General features: G+C 46.3%; 2 protein-coding genes across 2 annotated transcripts in view; one reads left to right on the plus strand and one right to left on the minus strand.

Annotated features, from left to right (window-relative positions):
- Window positions 1-18,048, minus strand: part of LOC139927631 (transmembrane protein 272-like) — a 96,114-nt gene that overhangs the window by 40,893 nt on the left and 37,173 nt on the right. The gene's annotated exons all lie outside the window — the stretch shown is intronic.
- Window positions 2,470-17,592, plus strand: ntn5 (netrin 5). Its single transcript, XM_071909455.2, has 7 exons — window positions 2,470-2,564; window positions 8,836-10,328; window positions 10,494-10,682; window positions 13,373-13,522; window positions 15,737-15,787; window positions 16,540-16,620; window positions 16,970-17,592. The coding sequence occupies exons 2-7, from the start codon at window positions 8,846-8,848 to the stop codon at window positions 17,590-17,592; spliced, it is 2,577 nt and encodes an 858-aa protein (XP_071765556.2). The 5' UTR covers window positions 2,470-2,564; window positions 8,836-8,845.

Consider the following 18,048-nt stretch of genomic DNA (forward strand, 5'->3'; position numbering starts at 1 on the left):
TGTCCCGGGACAGTATGTCAACAGTCTCTCTGTCATTTCCTTACATCTTGTCTCTGTACCTCTTCTGTATACATTGGAGAAGGTCAGAGGGGAGGGAACACGATCTCCTTGAAGATGCGCTTAGGAGATGAGGGGAGACGATCCCAGGAATTGAGGGGACATGCGAGATGCATCTCCAAGTTAATAGTAGATCTACTTGCAGCCTCTGATCCTTCATATTCCCCAAGTGCTGTAACTGACCACGCTTCCAGTGTGGCAAAGTGTGCAGTGATGTATTTGTCATTATTTTCTTTACTACTGTTTTAATTTCAGAAGATGCCGCTGTGTTGAATGACGATAGGAAAACTCAAAGTTCAGCTCAACAGAGCCAAGCGTTAACAGGATGAGGGTATGACTGCTGTGGCACAGTGCTTTCATTATACTGCGCAGCCTCTTGGCCTCAGTGAAATTTGTTTTTTCCCTTTCTAGTTTCTGGATCCGCCTCGGCCCAAGCGACCTGGAGGTACCATCACATGCGTTTTCTCTATTTGCGGCCTCAGGACACCAGTAATGGAGAGGTAGAAATGTAGACCGTGGATGCAAATAAATATACTGTTTTCTACATCTGGTGTCCTCACGCTCATGTCTGATCATTCATCCGACGTTACTTAACCTACAGTACCATATTGTAGCATTTTAGGTGTCAATATTTTCAAGTGCAGCTAATCCATCAAATGAGATGCCAATGTGTTGTGAAACCTGCTCCAATTCTGTCACTGATGGTTTGATGTTGACCTTTATAATTGCAGCTCTACGGAATTTTGTTTGTTATGATATGAAATTTTAAGCACACAACTTGCTGCAGGGTGCAAAATTTGGCAGGGCAAACCACCTGTTGAGGCCGTCCAAGTGTTTTAAGGGCCTCCAAGTGGTTTATTAAACAGTTTAACATTTTTTGGTATCATTTTCATAGATGGTTTCTATTATCAATATGGTGTTATCGTGTTGTTTAGCTCATTTATTAAATGGTGACAATTTACTTTCACCTCCCTCAAGGCTCACTGTAGTCTCTTGTGTCTTTGTATTTATGCTGCCAAAGTGCAATATTGACGCGCAAACGTGCTAGTTCTCCCCTCAATTTACTTTATTGCACTTGTCCTGCTTCCAAGGATAGCATTTCTAAACCACACTGTAACTACTTGAGACACACACACATACACACACACACACACACAGGCAGCACACCTGGGGAAACATTCCTCGAGGGAAGTCATCAATCAGTTTTATGGCTTTCTCTGGGAAAGTTTCCTCCTCTCCAATCGACCGTCTTCCCTCCATCCCCCCCTTCAATTCTCTTTCTCTTATTCCATGCTTTCCATCTGTATCAGTTTTTGTTCCTCTGCTTGAGCACATCTGAGAACGATCCACTCCACTCAATTAACTCTATTTTTCCTATTCCGCTGAGGGATAATTGGAACAAACTGGAGAGTGAAATCTTTGCCTGGATAATACAAGATAAGACTACTACAACTGGCTTTCCCTCGTTTTCTCAAATTGCCCGCCAGTGGTAATAAACTTGAGGTGGAGGATCTGCACAGTGCATAAAGTGTCCATCTTAACAAGCCATGAAATCTTGAATTGAGTCTTAAAATCCTATTTTTCTTTTAAAGTGGAAAGAAATTGCCACAAGGTTGAGAAAATGTCACAAGTTGATTTGCATTGTTTCCAATGCAAATCAACTTGTTTCAAGACTTTCCTTGAATCAAGAGTAATTTTATTGATACTTCTGCCTCAGTTTGCCTTGTTTTAAGACACTGTCACTTCAACAAATAAAATGGTCACACTTCATATGGATAGTCCAATGCTGATACTCAACTTATCAAGAGACTATAATGTTTTCATTAAAAAGTCTATTGATTTTCAGGTGATGCAGCAGTGTAAAAAGTGGTCTGTAGATAGGCTATTCAGTCTCTGAGTTAGGGTTAGTCTAATGTTTGGGTCTGTAGATATGCAGCAAATAGGCAAGTGACACGTTGTTGAACATTACTTTTTGTCAACTGATAATTAAGTAATTAAGTTAATTGAGTATTTAGTTAATTGAGTGTCAACACTGACTATCCAAATAAAGTGTTGTAAAAACATTAATTGGGAACAGATTATCATCCCCTTGCATATTTTTCCATTTCAGTAAGGCTCAGTTCAAGATGAAATGACCTGGCGGATGGTGATGGATATTTTTTGTAATGTCGCCAGAAGGCCAGCTGGCAGAGGTGCGCTGTGCGTCAAGGATGAGACGGGCTGCTGCCGCGGTGGCTGCAGTTGGCTCCGTGAAGTTACTATAAGCAGAGACGCACACACCATTTGAGAACCTCTAAAAGATCCCGTTAATTTCCCTTCCCCCTCCAATACCCATTCTGTTGCCCCCTCTCGGCAGGTTTCGCCTCTGCTCCCACAGGCTCCTTCCCCTCTCCACGCGCACTGCGGGCTGGAGCTGGATGTCGGGACACTTGCTGCGCTCCTCTTATCGATCAAGAGGGACCGCATGAGCAGAAGTAAGGCGAAGGGGAATCATTTGGACGCACATGGTGAGCTCTATATGTCACTTTCTGATACTTTGAGTTTGTAAGGTTTTGTCTTTAGAATGATAGGAGGACTGTATCGGTAGGAGTCGGGGAAGGAGAAGTAAATATATGGGCGTCAATTGGGTATGGCAAGCCCAAGTGAGTCCAGATTTGATCTTGTATTTTTTTTGTCATTATAATGGGGTGAAAAGATCAAGCAAAAATTGCCAGAAATCTATCTGGAAACCATATCTAAAAATGACATCAGGGGAGCGTTCAGGACCAATGTTCCCTCTCAGCGGTGATCGTGAGTTTGCTGACCTGTCTGATATATCAAACCGACCAAATATCTTTTCAGTCATCAGTCATATCTCCATCTGTCCCCAGAAATTCAGTCGATATAAGCGGGTTGTGAAGTTTTGTTGGAAAATGATATTAGATGCAGGGTCTTTGACATTAGGGTTTTTGTTTTGTATTGACGCCGTTGATAAGCTGATAGGCCCAACAGACAAGTTGTAAACCAGGCTGCAGTCTGATGCTTTCAATTAGGAATTCAGATAGACTAATGTTTTATAAATCGTCATTTTCCACACACATGGCTGCCTTTTTGCAACTCATGCAAACGTAAATGCAAAGTTGAAAACTATAGTCCACTTTGAAAATTATAGGCCTGATTTTGCGTCTGTCCTTCCCCTTAATATGAATGTCATTTTTTGCACAAATTGGTCCAATTGTTGCAGACGGGACAGTCAAAACCTAGCGTATAATGATGTAATATACGCATAGGGCTATATGATTTTTGTTATTGTACTGTCATGGATCAGATAAAATAATTAAAAAAAATGTTAAAAAAGGAAAAATAAGAGGCACTAATATTTAACATGACAATAACATCTTTATTTAATTATTTGAGCCTTATTACTGGGATAAGTTGTGCTGTAATAAGGCCATAATAAACCCATTGCCAGATGGTCACGGGTAGGGAAAGACTAATTGTGAAGCTAAAAAGCTAATTGTATTTGTGAATGCTTATAATAAATTGTTTGATCAAAATTGTGATAACACTGTAAATATTATTGTTCGTTTCTGCGAGATAAAGCTAATTGACTGCAGTCTAATTACTGCAAACCATGTGCAATTAGGTCTGCAGGAATGGAGCAATTTGGCTTGTGGTTTAACTGTTAGCTCTTGCCAAAATAATCAAACTAAATATGATAAACATTTATGTTTAATGAACCATCTAAAGTGAATCATTAGGCTATTCATTATCTCCATTTAAGGCAACGCCCGCAACTTCTATTTGACTGCAGGCTATTTGCGTTTCATGTTCTGTCTGCACTTGAATTATTTTTCCTAAAATCACAGGACCTCAGCAGCACATCCAAGTTAAAATATATCTGTTATAATTTCTTAGACATATAATAGGCATATTGTTCGTTTTAGCGTAATTTACTTAGGCCTAAATGTCCAAAACAGTCTTCGAGGCCTTTAGTGCGCTTTGATTTAATGCTTTGATTTAATGCAGCAGCGGTGAAACTATATTGACTCAGGCTGTTGTGCTTTTTTTTAATTAGTTGATAATAATATCCTAGCTGACAGAGATCATGGGCTTTTGTCGGCCCTTTTCATTCAGGCTGTTCTTGTGCGGCCTATAAAATTCATGTTTTTCGCTCGCCGCCTGCTCTTAATTATTTGCCCCATGTATGACACCGTGTGGACTTAATTGTCACACAATTACAAACAGAGGCCTCACTTGTATTTTCATTACGCCCGAGGTTGTCTTTGGCGTGACTGGAACATGAAATCACAATGATTTCATTTCCATCTGCTTTTCAATATCAACATTTGAAGCGAAGCCTCCACGGAAAGTGCCTTGCCAACTTATATCAGAGGCTGTAAACTGGCGTGGGAAGAGAAAATGGTAGGGGGGATTGAGAAGAACCTCGCCTTTAAATATCAAGGACATATGTTTTCTTATTCAAAGTGAAATAAGCAGGGCCCCTGAGTCAGTGCAGAGACAGGCGCACACCTCCATGTGTGCAGTTGGCCCCTGGGTCCACATGCAGGTGGCGACTGGCAGTTTGTTGGAGGTGCAAACCTGAAGGACAGGGGCCTTTAGCTAAAGATACAAGCAGTGATAATCCATTTTGTGCTGTCTGTCGGCTTCACCTCCCTCGCTGCCCCACTAAAATTAGATTATTACACCTAAAACAGCTCCTGGAATCTGCTCCGTGTGGAATAACACACATGGGCTTCAACTGGGCAGGCAGGAATGCAGTTTGGGAATACAGAGTGCATGCATAGCCTTTCTCTTCTTGCCCAGCGCCCAGTGTTGTATTTCTGACCGGCTGAGGACAATTGCAAATTAACAAAGGTGTCACTGCGGTAACATGCTCCAACAGGTGCCTTGGTCCAGCTTCAAACGTGTCGGCTATAGAGCGAGCTTATATAATTGATCAGATTTATTTAAAGCCCAATACGTGGCTCCGTGTCTTGGAACAGGGCTGCGGTGTGAGGAACCCTGGGAAATAATCCCTGCGGCTGTGGGCCTGCTGTAAAAAGAGCTGAGCACCATTACCTCTTTAAAACGTCCCAGTCTTAGTGTTTATTTACGCAAGCCAAAAAATATTCTTTTGAAATGTATCATACAATAGCAGTCGGAGTGATTTTGAATTCTGCACAAGCCTTTTCAAGTGGCCTCCATCTTGCACGCTGTGGAGCAGCCATGGTGGGATCCTCGCTCGGCTCGTGGCCGGACAGAGCTGCTGCCCATGACGAGGAATGTTAAAATGTGTGAGACAGGCCAAATGCAGCTCATCTGCTCACCATAACGGCTCAAAACCCAGACAGGCCCCAGTGTGAGACAGGGCAACGAGAGCTAACAGGTAGCAAGACATGCTCCCATACACTTCAACAGGTTTCTCTGCTTTTATGGCAGTAACCTACTGCCCTTCTCCTTCTTGTTTAATCATAACTTGCTGCTCGTGGCAGCAGAATGATTTTCAACTCTGATATAGAGTAAATCATTGATGAATTTAAGTGTTACTGTTATGACATCGGCCTTCTGTCATCATCTTACTCTTGCACCCTTGCTTTCTGTTGTTGTTCCTTTAGTCTTTTAAGCAGATTCTTCCCATTCCTTATTATATCTCCTTCATGCTTCCTCTTGCCCCTTCCTCAACAGACCATAATTTCTATTTTACCACCGTCTAAATTATCATATCTCTGACACTCGATATTGTGCTTTAGAAAGGTTTATCAATCCCTCCCTACTGCTCTTAAAGCATTGTGCACAAACTGTTTTTTTACAGCAGCTTTTACTGCTCTTACCAAACCATAAATTATCTCATTGTTTATCCTCATGACATTAAATAAAAAAAGTTGGCTCCTCCAACTTCAACAGACACCGGCATCTTAACATAATGAAGAATGGTAGGAGAGTGACATAGGAAAGTAAATACGGACGGCGTTTTTGGAGCAGCTTGTTACTCGGGCTTCTAGCGTGAACATGAGCAGCGGTCTCCTCGCTCTCCTGTATTCCACTATGCTGTAAACATGCCCCAGGTTGTCAGCAAGTATTTTTCCAGCCCCTTGCCAGCCAAGCATAGCTGCTTTTAAAGATCACCCTCTGGAGATGTTGTTGATCTCATCATAGCACTATTTGGTTGTATAAGCTTTTTGAAAGACAGGTCAGACATTACCGCTAAGTTGTCTGAAAGGTTTTTCTGTGATACTTAAAGTCTGTAAATATTAGTGATATTTGTAGTTTTTTGAAAAGATAATTTTTTGGCATTCTAGTCTTTATTTTATAGTTCACAGTGGAGAGAGACAGGAAAGACTGGGAGAGAGAGAGAAGGGGGGATGACATGCAACAAAGGTCCAGGGCCGAACTTGAGCCAGGACGTTGCGGTTACATGTCATGCATCTTAGCCAACTGAGGCACCAGGACACCTCATGCTATTTGTAGTTGATGAGTATCAACAAAAGAGTTGATGTAAAATTTCCCTGTGCAGTTATTGCATGTTCTTCTCATCAAACGGCACATTAGCAGGGAATGCCACTCATCCTCGACGTGTTCTTCCGACACGCCGGCCGTGTGAATTTATGGAAAGCGGCAGAGAAAAACCATTGAAACCGTATCCGGCGGGTTACGTTGGTGGTGCCAGACAGATGATCTGGTTTCGGAGTGAGAGTCTGGATTTGGCCTAGGGGGCACATTAAAAACCTCAGGGGCCTCTCTCAGAAGAGCATCCATTTATCAAAGTGGTTGTAATGGGCCGATGTTTAATTAGCCATGTAATGTGACAAAGACAAGTGCAAATCATGCTATGGGAATGTTAAACAACCGGTCCCTTTCTCCTGCCCCCATGTGTTTCACTTGTCCCACCACCGACCCCCCGCTCAACCCTAACCCTGCCCCCCCCCCCCCCCCTCGACCCCCCTCCACCCCACTCATCATGCCTCATCCAGAATGAATTCTTGAGTAAGTACTCTCTGCATTGCACTACCACATGCCGCACTTTGGATCCTCCAACAATCTTTACGCTCCTTTTTATGATCCCTTCCCCCACAGAGCCTGACTTCCCACCCTGCCTTCCCCTGTTATCCAGGCAGGACACTGACACCGTATGAAACCAGAGACCTAATTAATCAACCGATCAATTAATAAGGCCTGCTTTTTAGCGGTGCGTTCAGGTTCCCATGGGACATGTCGCGACACGTCTGGAATGCCCAGCGGAGGCACGCTGGATCCCTGGAATGTGGCGTTGTGGCACAAGGGTCACAGTCGGACCACTCATCACTCCAACCCAGAGTCGTGGCGTTTCCAGTAGCAACGCCCCAAAACAGAGTCACCTGATACGCCTGACCCTCCTTTTTGTCCTGAACCAGGTTTGGCTGATCCACTTTTTAGCGGCCCGTCCTTCGTTTTGGAGGTCGAGAGCGGACTAGTGTGTGCCAGGCAGCTGAAGGAGTATCATGGCCTCCCTGCAAGCCCCTCGGAGCGGTGCGGTCCCTAAGGGAAGCCTCATATTTCGGTCGTTGGTCTAATTGAGCGAGATGACTAGGCCAGAGAGGCTCTCAGCCCCATCCTCTCCTACGGGGTTGGTTTATACAGCCCTGCTGACTTTGCTGTCAGTGTCAAACGCTTGTTAGGACATCATCAATCTAGCAGCAGTTAAGAATATTCCCAGAACAGAATGAAGGGGGCAGGTGATAGATGGGCAGAGAGAGGGAAGAGCAGAGGAGAAGTTGTGAAAGAGGGATGAAGGCATTTATGACAGTATTCCTAAAGAAAGACAGAAAAGAGAATTTATCACAAGTGAAAAGTGCAAGGAGTTAAACACTAACAGTGTGTAAAGAACAAGAAGGAGAAGTGCTTGCTTCTTCGGGGCTTAGTGTGAGCTGTAAAAACAAAAATCCTTGTTGTACATCATGGTGTCAGAGAAAGTAGACGCATTGTTCGCTTCATCTGTCAGGCAGAAATTAACTAACCCTCTCTGGTATCAAGTCTTGACAGAGGAATAAATTACACTCATCGGCAGTCGTATGAACGGGAAGGGATTTGTTCGCACTGCGGACGTACACAAGTCAGTGTTTGTCTTGACCGCGGAAGTGTCCGGATGGGGGCTCAAGCCGAACACGCATTTCTCTCTATAAATCTTTCCTACCATCCTCAACCCTAATCTCCGACTCTTCTCCTTCACTTCCCCTCCCTTCTTTCTCTCTCTCTTTCTTTCTTTCTCATATCCTCCCTTCTGCTCGATTACACTTCACACAACTCATGCACAGGTCTTTTGCTTGCCGTTATGCGCTGACCAACGGTGAAGTGATTTGAAAAGGAGGACCATAAACGTGATGGATGTGGTCCAGCTCATGGTTTAGCCCCAGCTGTCGGGCATGTGTTTTGTCATTCCAGACAGACCCGCTGGGTTTGCGCCCTTCTTCATCCACACTCATCCATCCTTTTTGGGGTTAAGGGAGTTTTAAGATAAATATGTTCTTAAAGGCTGCAGAGGTCACAGGTTCAAGCCAGTGGCCGACACTATAGTCAAGACCGGGAGATTACATTGTTATGTGATGAGATCTTTACTGGTATCTACCTAAAGTAAAAAAGGCTCGGGTGAAGTGACGCGGGAAGCTGGTATAGTGTGTTTTCAATAAAGGCACAGGTGGTCTATCTTATTTCCCCCTTTGGCGTAAAATGCAAGTCATATAAATCCGTCAGTGTATTTTTTTTTCTTTTTATGATCTAACTCCCATGGCTTTCTCTTAAAATCACCTTTTTCTACCGCAGGCTCGATGACATGATGTCCCTGCCCTTTTCCCCTCCCCCCTCCACCCCTCTCCTCCCTGTTTTCCTTCTACTCCTCCTCCTCCTCCCTCCATCTCTTCTCTCCCCTGCCCTCTCTCACTCCCCGCTGAGCTGGACTTCGCCTCACGACCCCTGCTACCACCTCGACGGTCGCCCACGTCACTGCCTGTCGGAGTTCATCAACGCCGCCTATGGGGTCCCGGTCAGCGCGGGCCACTCTCTCCAAGGACCCGATCATGACGCCAACATCACCACCTTGACTGACCTCCACAACCCCCACAACCTCACCTGCTGGATGGCTCACAGCGGAGGCCCTGACGTCGGGGACTGGGTGCTCACCCTTCCCCTGGGCCGGCGCTTTGAGGTCACCTATATAAGTTTGCAGTTCTGCCACCAGGGGGAGCCCTCGGACCCCATCTCCATCTCCATCCTCAAGTCCATGGACCATGGGCGCACCTGGAGGCCCATGCAGCACTACTCCAACGACTGCCCCGGGAACTTCGGCCTGCCATCCCAGGCGGTGGCCCAGACCAGGCACCAGGAGACGGAGCCCCTCTGCTCGGATCCTCGCCCCCTGCAGAGGCACCGCGGGGGCATGGTGCTGGCCTTCTCCACCCTGGACGGACGACCATCCTCCCCCGACATCGACTACAGCCCCACCCTCCAGGACTGGGTGACGGCCACGGACATCCGTGTGGTGTTCCACAAAGTGTCTAAACGGGCCAGGGTGGGCAGCTCGGAGGAGAGAGGAGAGGCCGGTCGGGCCGACGGTGCGGGAGCAGACGGTGGAGCTGGAGTTCTGAGGTGGAGAGCGGGCTCTAAGGGAGCTGCTGAAGATCAGGTGGATAAGATGGACACGGATAATACACTGGCGTTTTTTGAGAGGGAGATAAAAAATACAGAGATAAGAGCGAGGAACAGAGGAGAGAAAACGGACAAACTTGGAAGGAAGGCTCATTATAAAGGGTCGAGTCAGGGAGAGGATGGACACAACGTGACCGGGAAGGAAGAGGTGGACAGTTTCAGCAGGGACACACTCACTTCCCCAAAGAAAGGCGGGAAGGGCAAAGGGCGAGGCCGCAAGAGGGAAAACAATCATTGGCAGCCTTGCCCAAACGGAGGCTGTAATTGGACCGTTGAGGGGCGGAGCAGGAGCAATAAAGGGCGGGAACTGAGGAGGAGGAGGAACAATAATCCGAACTTGAGACAAAGCTCCAGGAATCTGCAGCTGGCCCCTCCTTCTCCTTTTATCTCCGCCCCTCCTGTCCGGCCCCCGCTCGCCCTCTCTGACCTGCAGGTTGGAGGCAGGTGTAAGTGTAACGGACACGCCTCCAGGTGTCGCCGTGACGACGCGGGCCGGGCAGTGTGTGTGTGCGAGCATCACACGGCAGGCCCAGACTGTGATGTGTGCGAGGACTTCTACTTCGACAGACCTTGGCATCGGGCTACACCCACTCACCCAAACCCCTGTATTGGTGAGTCCTGCCTGCTGTTGTTTCCTGAAATAATGACAAAGTATTTACACTTATTACATATAGTATAAAGACAGTAAGGGCTTGCGTTTCAGGTCACTTCCTTCGGTTACATTCCCGGCCCATTGGTCTTCATGATCTTTCTCCCCTCTCCTCTCTTTCCCTCAGCATGTGAGTGTAACGGCCATTCAACCAAGTGTCGGTTCAGTATGGAGGTGTTCCAGCAGTCGGGCCGGCGCAGTGGAGGCGTGTGTCAGAAGTGTCGACACCACACAGCAGGACGGCACTGCCAGTACTGCCAGAATGGATACACCCGCGACCACAGCAAGCTGCTCAACCACCGCAAGGCCTGCCAATGTTAGTCACTACGTGTGTGTGTGCGTGTGTGTGTGTGTGTGTGTGCGTGTGTGTGTGAGAAAGATGGTAAAGCTACTGAAAATATGTGGGCAGGTTAAAGGATAATACCAGTGTTTGCCTTACCTCCCAGAAGTCATAGTTTAAAAAAAATACATTAAAAAACGCTTGCAGAAACATGCTGCTGCATTGCTGAATATAATCCTTCGTTTAAATGAGACTAGTAAGACTAGTAATTTGAATTTCACTGCAGTAGCTACATTCTGCAAGAGTTGAATGTGGAGAGATCATTGCGCATCTCCAGAAAACTCCCACTGTGCCCTAAGTTTAGTTTTGCCTCTTCACTGCCAGCAGAGGGAAGTAGCAGTGCGCAGTAATGGAAAAAGAGAAAATAGTCCCATTAAATATGATAGTTACCTGAGTGGTAAAGTCAACGTCATTTAAAATGATGGATTGATGATGGAGTGATGGAATGATGGATCATTTAAAATGATGGATTGCATTCATCAATGCAGCAGCATGTTTCTGCAAGCTGTTTTTAATGTATTTTGGAAAGCAACGGGAGCCTCTGACTTACGGGAGGTCGGCCAAACCTTCAGCGGAGCAGACAGCGGTAGCTTCTGACTGTCGCAAATACATCAGCGGGTTTAGACTCCTCATAGGCATTAATGCCGATAAAATAATATTACACTGGTATTATCCTGTATGGGCAGAGGGAGGGAGGGGATCGGTGCATTCTTGTGCGTGTATGTTTGTGAACCCATGGGTGCATGACAAATCACCTCTCAAAACTTAACAGTGCATTCCTGGAAGATGAAAAGCAAATCGGAGTGTGAGAGACAGTGTTTATGTCAGTGCATGTCTGAATGTTTGTCTGAATGCATGTCTCTTGCTCTCTCTCTCTCTCTCTCTCTCTCTTCCTCTCTCTCTCTCTGTGTAGATCTATGTTTATACACCCACTCTGCCTCTCTGTGTCTGTGGCTAAGCGTACAGAAGTGTTTATGGGGTGGTTACATTGTGAGAGCGGACAGCTATTCCCGTTAGCGGCACACACACACACACAAAGACACACACATGCACGCACCAGCATGCACACATACACACACACACACTCAAAGCCTACTGTGCTGCCACCTGTATCCCCATCGTTACCACTGGTTGGCATCTGCCGTGACCTCTGACCTTTGACTGGTCACATGTCCTAAGTGACTGTGACACTCTGGCATGCTCGTTTGGAAGCTTGACCACGGGCCTAATATAACCACCGTTAATGGGCTTTCTTTGGCTGGCAGGCTAGACACATGCAGGAATGAGAAAATATAAAACAATTCCTTTTAAATGTTATATCACTATAAATGCATGAAAGAATAGCAAATTGTAGGTTCGCGATTGACAATCCCAGACACTTTAAAAGCCAAGAAAATCCCATGTTTGAGGATTTCCCCCTCACAGTCTTACATCTCAACATTTATTTATTGACGCCGGTGTTTCACTGATTTACCCCTCAGAGCGCAGTGGCGATGGAACTACTCATATTCGCCAGTCAGGTTGTTTGGACGAGTTGTAAGGATTTGTTTAAACAATCACACTGGAGTAAGAGCAGAGCTGCTTAAGTGTGGCTTCCTGTCTCTATTTTCTCACCCTGTGTCTTAATCAGTGATGGAGTGGTAAATAAAAAGCCGGGTGAACCGTGATCTCCACTTAGTCATCATTATTAGCCATCACAACCAGCAATATTCAGAAAATAATTCAGAAAAGCATTGATTTATGCTTTGTCACCCACATAAGACACTATCCTTTTATAACCTACATCAATCTCATACTACTAAATATGATTTATAAGATTTTATGTCAGCCTAAAAAAGCAGGTAAACTCTATTCCATGTAAATAAAAAGTGTTAGTGTAACCCTAACCCAGAGGCTAGGTGGGTTTACTCTGCACTATGTCTGATCTTAACCCTGCCTCTCATCCCTGCCATATTTGTTGTGACACTCTGTTAATCCCCTGATGGAGAAAATTCATCTTTTTGTTTGCCCCCTCCACATGGAGGTCACACCACAGGCTCAGCTGCAGAACAGCTTCAGTGTCTTTCTCAAGGACATTTCAGCAGGACAGATGCCTGCTGTCATGCAGGCTTGAACCCGGGTTCTCTGGTTGAACTTTGGTTTGAAGGATGGACTCCTTGATCACCAGGGATCACCTTTACTAACAACTTTTAATCGTCTCTGTTTTGTCCACTTGTAATGCGTTTTCATAATATTTTTTTTTCTCTATCTCTTGCTTCCTCTTTCTTACATTCCCTCGCTCCCCCTTCTTCTCTTCTCCCCAAATCCAGCTTCATAATGTTTTTTTAACCTTTATTTTTATCCAGAGAAGGTCAGCTGAGCATGCTTGCTCTTTCCCAGCAATGCCCTGCTTCACATTCATATACGTTCACACCTGCTGGGGGTCCAGTGCCTTGCCCAAGAGCACCATGACAGTAGATATTGAGGGATTTTCCTAGCTGGTCTGGGGGTTTGAACCACTTTCCGGTCACAAACCCGCTTCTCAAACCTCTAGGCTACCGCTGCCTCGATAATAACACAAACAAGACAAAAGTATCTCAAATGAAAGAATGCAGTATCTCAAATCCTGTTGAAGAAAAAGCTAAGTTAACCTTCTGCTTCTCTAATCTTCTGTCTCTCTCTTCCAGCGTGTCAGTGCCACCCTTTGGGAGCAGTGGGTCGCTGGTGCAACCAGACGTCTGGTCAGTGTCTGTGTCGGGACGGGGTGACGGGCCTCAGGTGTAACCGCTGTGCCGCAGGCTACAAACAGGGCCGATCGCCTCTGCGGCCCTGCATACGTAAGTCTGCCGCCTCACAGCTTCAGCGGGGATATGGATATTCGTTTAGAATTTGTTGGATCAGAAGTGTAGGTCACTGCCACCATGGTTCTGTCCAAAAGTTGAAATTATCTGTGTACTGGCTCATAGTGTTTCTGCAAACCGATATAAAAATCAGTTCTTTGTGTCAGTCATGACAAAAGCGACCTCAGTGACTTCCCTTCTCCTTCAACCCCATTTGCTCTTGACCTTAATGGATTAATCTTCCTATCAAGCGCCCTAAGCCTTTATCAAATAGTAGCTCAATATAAAAGAGGCCGCTCCAGTCCATACTAATTTGGCCCAATCTCCCAGGGTGTCCCCTTCCCATCATCCCTAGAGACTGTTTCCATAGCAGTGTTACCGTGAGCCTCCCTTTAAGTCCCCTATAGGGAAACCTCATCTCCAGCTGATCTGGGATCAGCGTCAGATCAAGTGGATTTTTGCTACTCATATCTCTGGCCGTCGCTGGCCAGCTCCGAACCGCAACGAGCCGCCATGAGCGCTAATCCACGTGCGTTTCCCCGGCTAATCGCGCGAGTGCCGACAACTACACAGGCGCTGTGCGGGCGCCGACACTCTGTAAGCCCCAATCAGGTGACAGAGGGAGCTAGCGGTGGCGAGTTTCACACCTGTTGCACGGCTCAAAACGACCCCATCAGAAGGCCCAGACTCATAACTCTCTCGGTGAAAGGAGTGAGTGAAAGAAAACCTTGTTTGTTTTTACTGCCAGACCATCTCAGGCTATGTATAGCATCTCTTACCCCCCCCCCCATCCCGCCCCCCACCCCTCCCCTCCTCTCCTCTCCTCGGACTGACCAAAAGACAAGCGGCAGCCAGGCTAAACTTAAAGTTAGCACCACTGAACCTTTCATCCACACCTCCAGTGGCACAGGAGGTTCACAGAAATCAGGCGTGTGTGTGTGTGTGTGTGTGTGTGTGTGTGTGTGTGTGTGTGTGTGTGTGTGTGTTTGTATACATATTGTACTGTCCACATGTCAGTAAGCATCCGCCCTGCTGAAGTGTCTTTGAGCAAAACTGAATCCACACCAGCTCCAGTTGCACTGCACTGTAGCTGAACCTGACCTTTGACCTCTCTGGACAGGGCAAGAAAGAAGAGAATTTCCCTTCAAGGATCAATAGAGTATCACATCATAATTTGCTCGCATTATTACTTCACACACATGCACACACACACACACACACACACACACTAGGCTGAAGCCTCACTTTGACTCGTACATACACTACCAGTCAAAAGTTTGGACACACCTGATTGAATGTACTGTGTTTTTCATTATCTTAAAGCCATTTTGATCTTAAGGCTTATGCTTAAATGCTTGAAATTAGTTTCTTAGACAAATATAAAGAGTGAAGTTGATCCTATGTATGTATTTCTTTCCAAAGCCTTTTGCCTTTCCATCAAGGCAAAGGGCGGCTACTTTAAAGAATCTAAAATATAAGATAGTTTTGATTCGTTTAACACTTTTTTGGTCACTGCATAATTCCATTTGTGTTATTTCATCCATATTTCACACACACACATGCACACACCACCTTCCTGTCTTTTAGGAGGGGGGACAGTCAGCTGGGTGGGGGTGTAGGGTGTCACTGGCCCAGTTGTGTCAGAGAGGACAGGAAAGGGACAGGAGTATGAGCTTGGTAATATATGGTTGGGCTGTCCGACACACACGCACACACACACACACACACGCACGCACACACACACACACACATACAAGAGGCCTGGATAATATATGGATAGGGCAGCAAGTTGTTCACTTTCCAGAGAACATAAATAGGCAAGCAAGTGATGGGAGCGAGAAAACAGGCGAGGTAACATTTATCAGCCGCTGTGTAATGTTTCAGACAAAACTATACTAACAAGACGTGGTGCTTTGACCCTATTAAATTACTGAAAGTAAAGTGTGTGTGAGTGTGTGTGTGTGTGTTCAAGTGAGTGCCAGAGGCTGCATTTCTACCCCATAAAAGGACCACACACACAGTCGTTTTGACACTTGCTTATCTTCTGTATGGGCATACCTCACGCACCAGGAGGCATTCACGCATAGCACGCATAACACACACGCACACACACACACACACACACACACACACACAGCCCCTGTAGGTAAGGAGGAGCTGCACTGTGTCTGCATTCCTCTCACCTGTCTGTCGATGTGTTTACGTTCGCAGGAATTCAAGAGGTTGCCCCAACCCCGGTGTTCCAGCCTCAATACAGCATAGGTGAGTGGATTTACTGCCAAAAAAAATATGACACTACAGTATCTTTAATTTTTCATCTTCCCAATAAATGAATTCAACATCCACAATGTGATCAAGGTAGAGACGGCAAGCATGTGTATCATGTTTGTCTCTTGTCATAACATTTTCAGAATATTGTCTGAGAAATTAATGCTATTTCATAAATGGATAATGCTGCAGTGTTAGTGTTCGGTGAAACGATGCCTTTGCCATGGTAACCGTTCAGCTTTCTGAATGCCATGTGACCCATAAAGATGCTACAACCTCTAAGAATGTTTATTGGAGCAGGAAAGCCGTTTCTATTTATTCAAATTCTATGAAGAAGTCTTTTTTTTCTTTCATGGGACACAGCAGAAATAACTGTGGCGTGTCCCACTTAGCATGAAAGTCACTGACCAGCTACAGTTTGTGTTCCTCAGCGTCTCACTTTCATGATAGTGTTGTTCCCTCGTTCTCTGCTGCTGCTGGAATTACATGTCTTCGCTCCAAGTAGAGGTGTTCATGCAGAAGCTGACCACTCCCCCCTAGTGGCGGCTGGTGGAATGTCCCACCTGTTGCAGAACGGGTCATCTGTTAGCCACCGGATACTGTGATGACAAATAGAAGCAGCCATATTGTAATTAGGGGAAAAGACATGTGCTGATATGCTCGCTATGAAATGATACCCCCCTCTCTCATTTGATGCTCCCTCCTCTCTCTCTCTCTCTCTCTCTCACTCACTCTCCCTCTTGCAGCGGAAGAGTGTGTTTCATACTGCCAGCCGTCTCAGGTTAAAGTCAGGATGAACTTGGAGACCTATTGTCTCAAAGACTACGGTTGGTGTCATGTTTGTTTGTTTTTCATTCATTACTATGTCAAAAATGTCTAAACCTAACAAGGTTTTCTCCTGCTGTTAGTTCTTTTTTTTCTCCTTTCTCCTTTCTTTAATCTCTCATTGGTTCTCTCTCAGTCAGGGGGGTTAAGACAGTTTCTATCAATTTTCTCACAAATTATAATACATTTTGAGGCTACTGAGCAAATGATTTACACAGAAAATGACTGAATAATATGTGACCTAGATCTGATCTTAGGGCTACAATGAAGATACCAAGTCTGGGTCACATAAAAACCCTGGTAATTAAAAAATACTGTATATATTGGAACTCTCCCTCTTCTCCCTCGTAGTGCTGAAGGTCCAGGTCAGAGGGATGGAGCGCTCGGGTCCCTGGTGGCAATTCTCCGTCTGGGTGCAAACCGTCTTCCGCGTGGGGTCTTCCTCCCGCGTCCGCAGGGGCCCCCAGTCCCTCTGGGTCCCCGACCGCGACCTGGGCTGCGGCTGCCCCGCCCTCCACGTGGGCCGCACCTTCCTCCTGATCGGCGCGGAGGAAGGAGGGAGGGGCTGGGGCCCGGAGGAGAGCCGCCTGGTGGCCGACCGCTCCACGCTGGCTCTCCAGTGGCGGGAACACTGGAACCCCAAACTCAGGGGCTTCAGGGGGCAGGACAAGAGGGGCCGCTGTCCCCCGAAATCCCCCAACCACCACCACCATCAGCAGGGGGGTCCCACAAAGCCCCAGTCGGGCTATATCCCCCCGCACCTACTGACTGAGACGGACACCGAGCCTCACGGCGCACACACACACTCTGTGACACACGCAGCGGAGGACGTTCAGAGCTCGGCCGTGCCGCACACACACACTCCAGCTCACACACACACCGAGGAAACGTCCTCACCTCGGCCTGAGGGCACCACTGAGCCGACTGCGCCCTCTGCGCCCGCTCTGGTGTGTTCTACCCAAAGTCCTGTCTGAAAAACAGGCACAGCAAGGAGACAGAAGAGATGGCTGTTTGTTTCAGTCCAGAAGTTGGACTGTATCCTTGGACTTCCTCCAGAGACTCGGCAAAAGAGAAGAACTGATTTTGTTTCAGCATCTGTCCGGAGGTTTCTGGAAAAATGGGAGTGAATGTCTTTCCCCAACCATGAGAAAGCTCAGAGAAACTGTTCATTGTCACATGCACAAGGACATACATACACCGCTCACACACACACATACACACACACGCATACACACACACACACACACAGATGTTCAGATTCTGAGCTGATAATGTGAAGAAACACACTAGCGCCCTTACTGTATTTAACCGTATCTCTGTTTTGGGAGAAAGGTAAATTAATTTCATTTTGTTTGCATTGACTTGACCCGACTAGATCTGGTGCACCGACTGTGAGTGACTGAGGTAAAACTCACTGATGGGAAAATATA

This window comes from Centroberyx gerrardi, chromosome 23 (genome assembly GCF_048128805.1).
Source record: "Centroberyx gerrardi isolate f3 chromosome 23, fCenGer3.hap1.cur.20231027, whole genome shotgun sequence".
In the NCBI taxonomy this organism is placed as follows: domain Eukaryota; kingdom Metazoa; phylum Chordata; class Actinopteri; order Beryciformes; family Berycidae; genus Centroberyx; species Centroberyx gerrardi.

What these genes read in the sequence shown, in the direction of transcription:
- ntn5 (XM_071909455.2), top strand. Translation starts at nt 8,846, where the DNA reads ATGATGTCCCTGCCCTTTTCCCCTCCCCCCTCCACCCCTCTCCTCCCT. An exon ending in TCACCCAAACCCCTGTATTG is followed by an intron (nt 10,329 to 10,493) that starts GTGAGTCCTGCC and finishes TCTTTCCCTCAG; the next exon opens with CATGTGAGTGTAACGGCCAT. An exon ending in CTATTGTCTCAAAGACTACG is followed by an intron (nt 16,621 to 16,969) that starts GTTGGTGTCATG and finishes TCTCCCTCGTAG; the next exon opens with TGCTGAAGGTCCAGGTCAGA.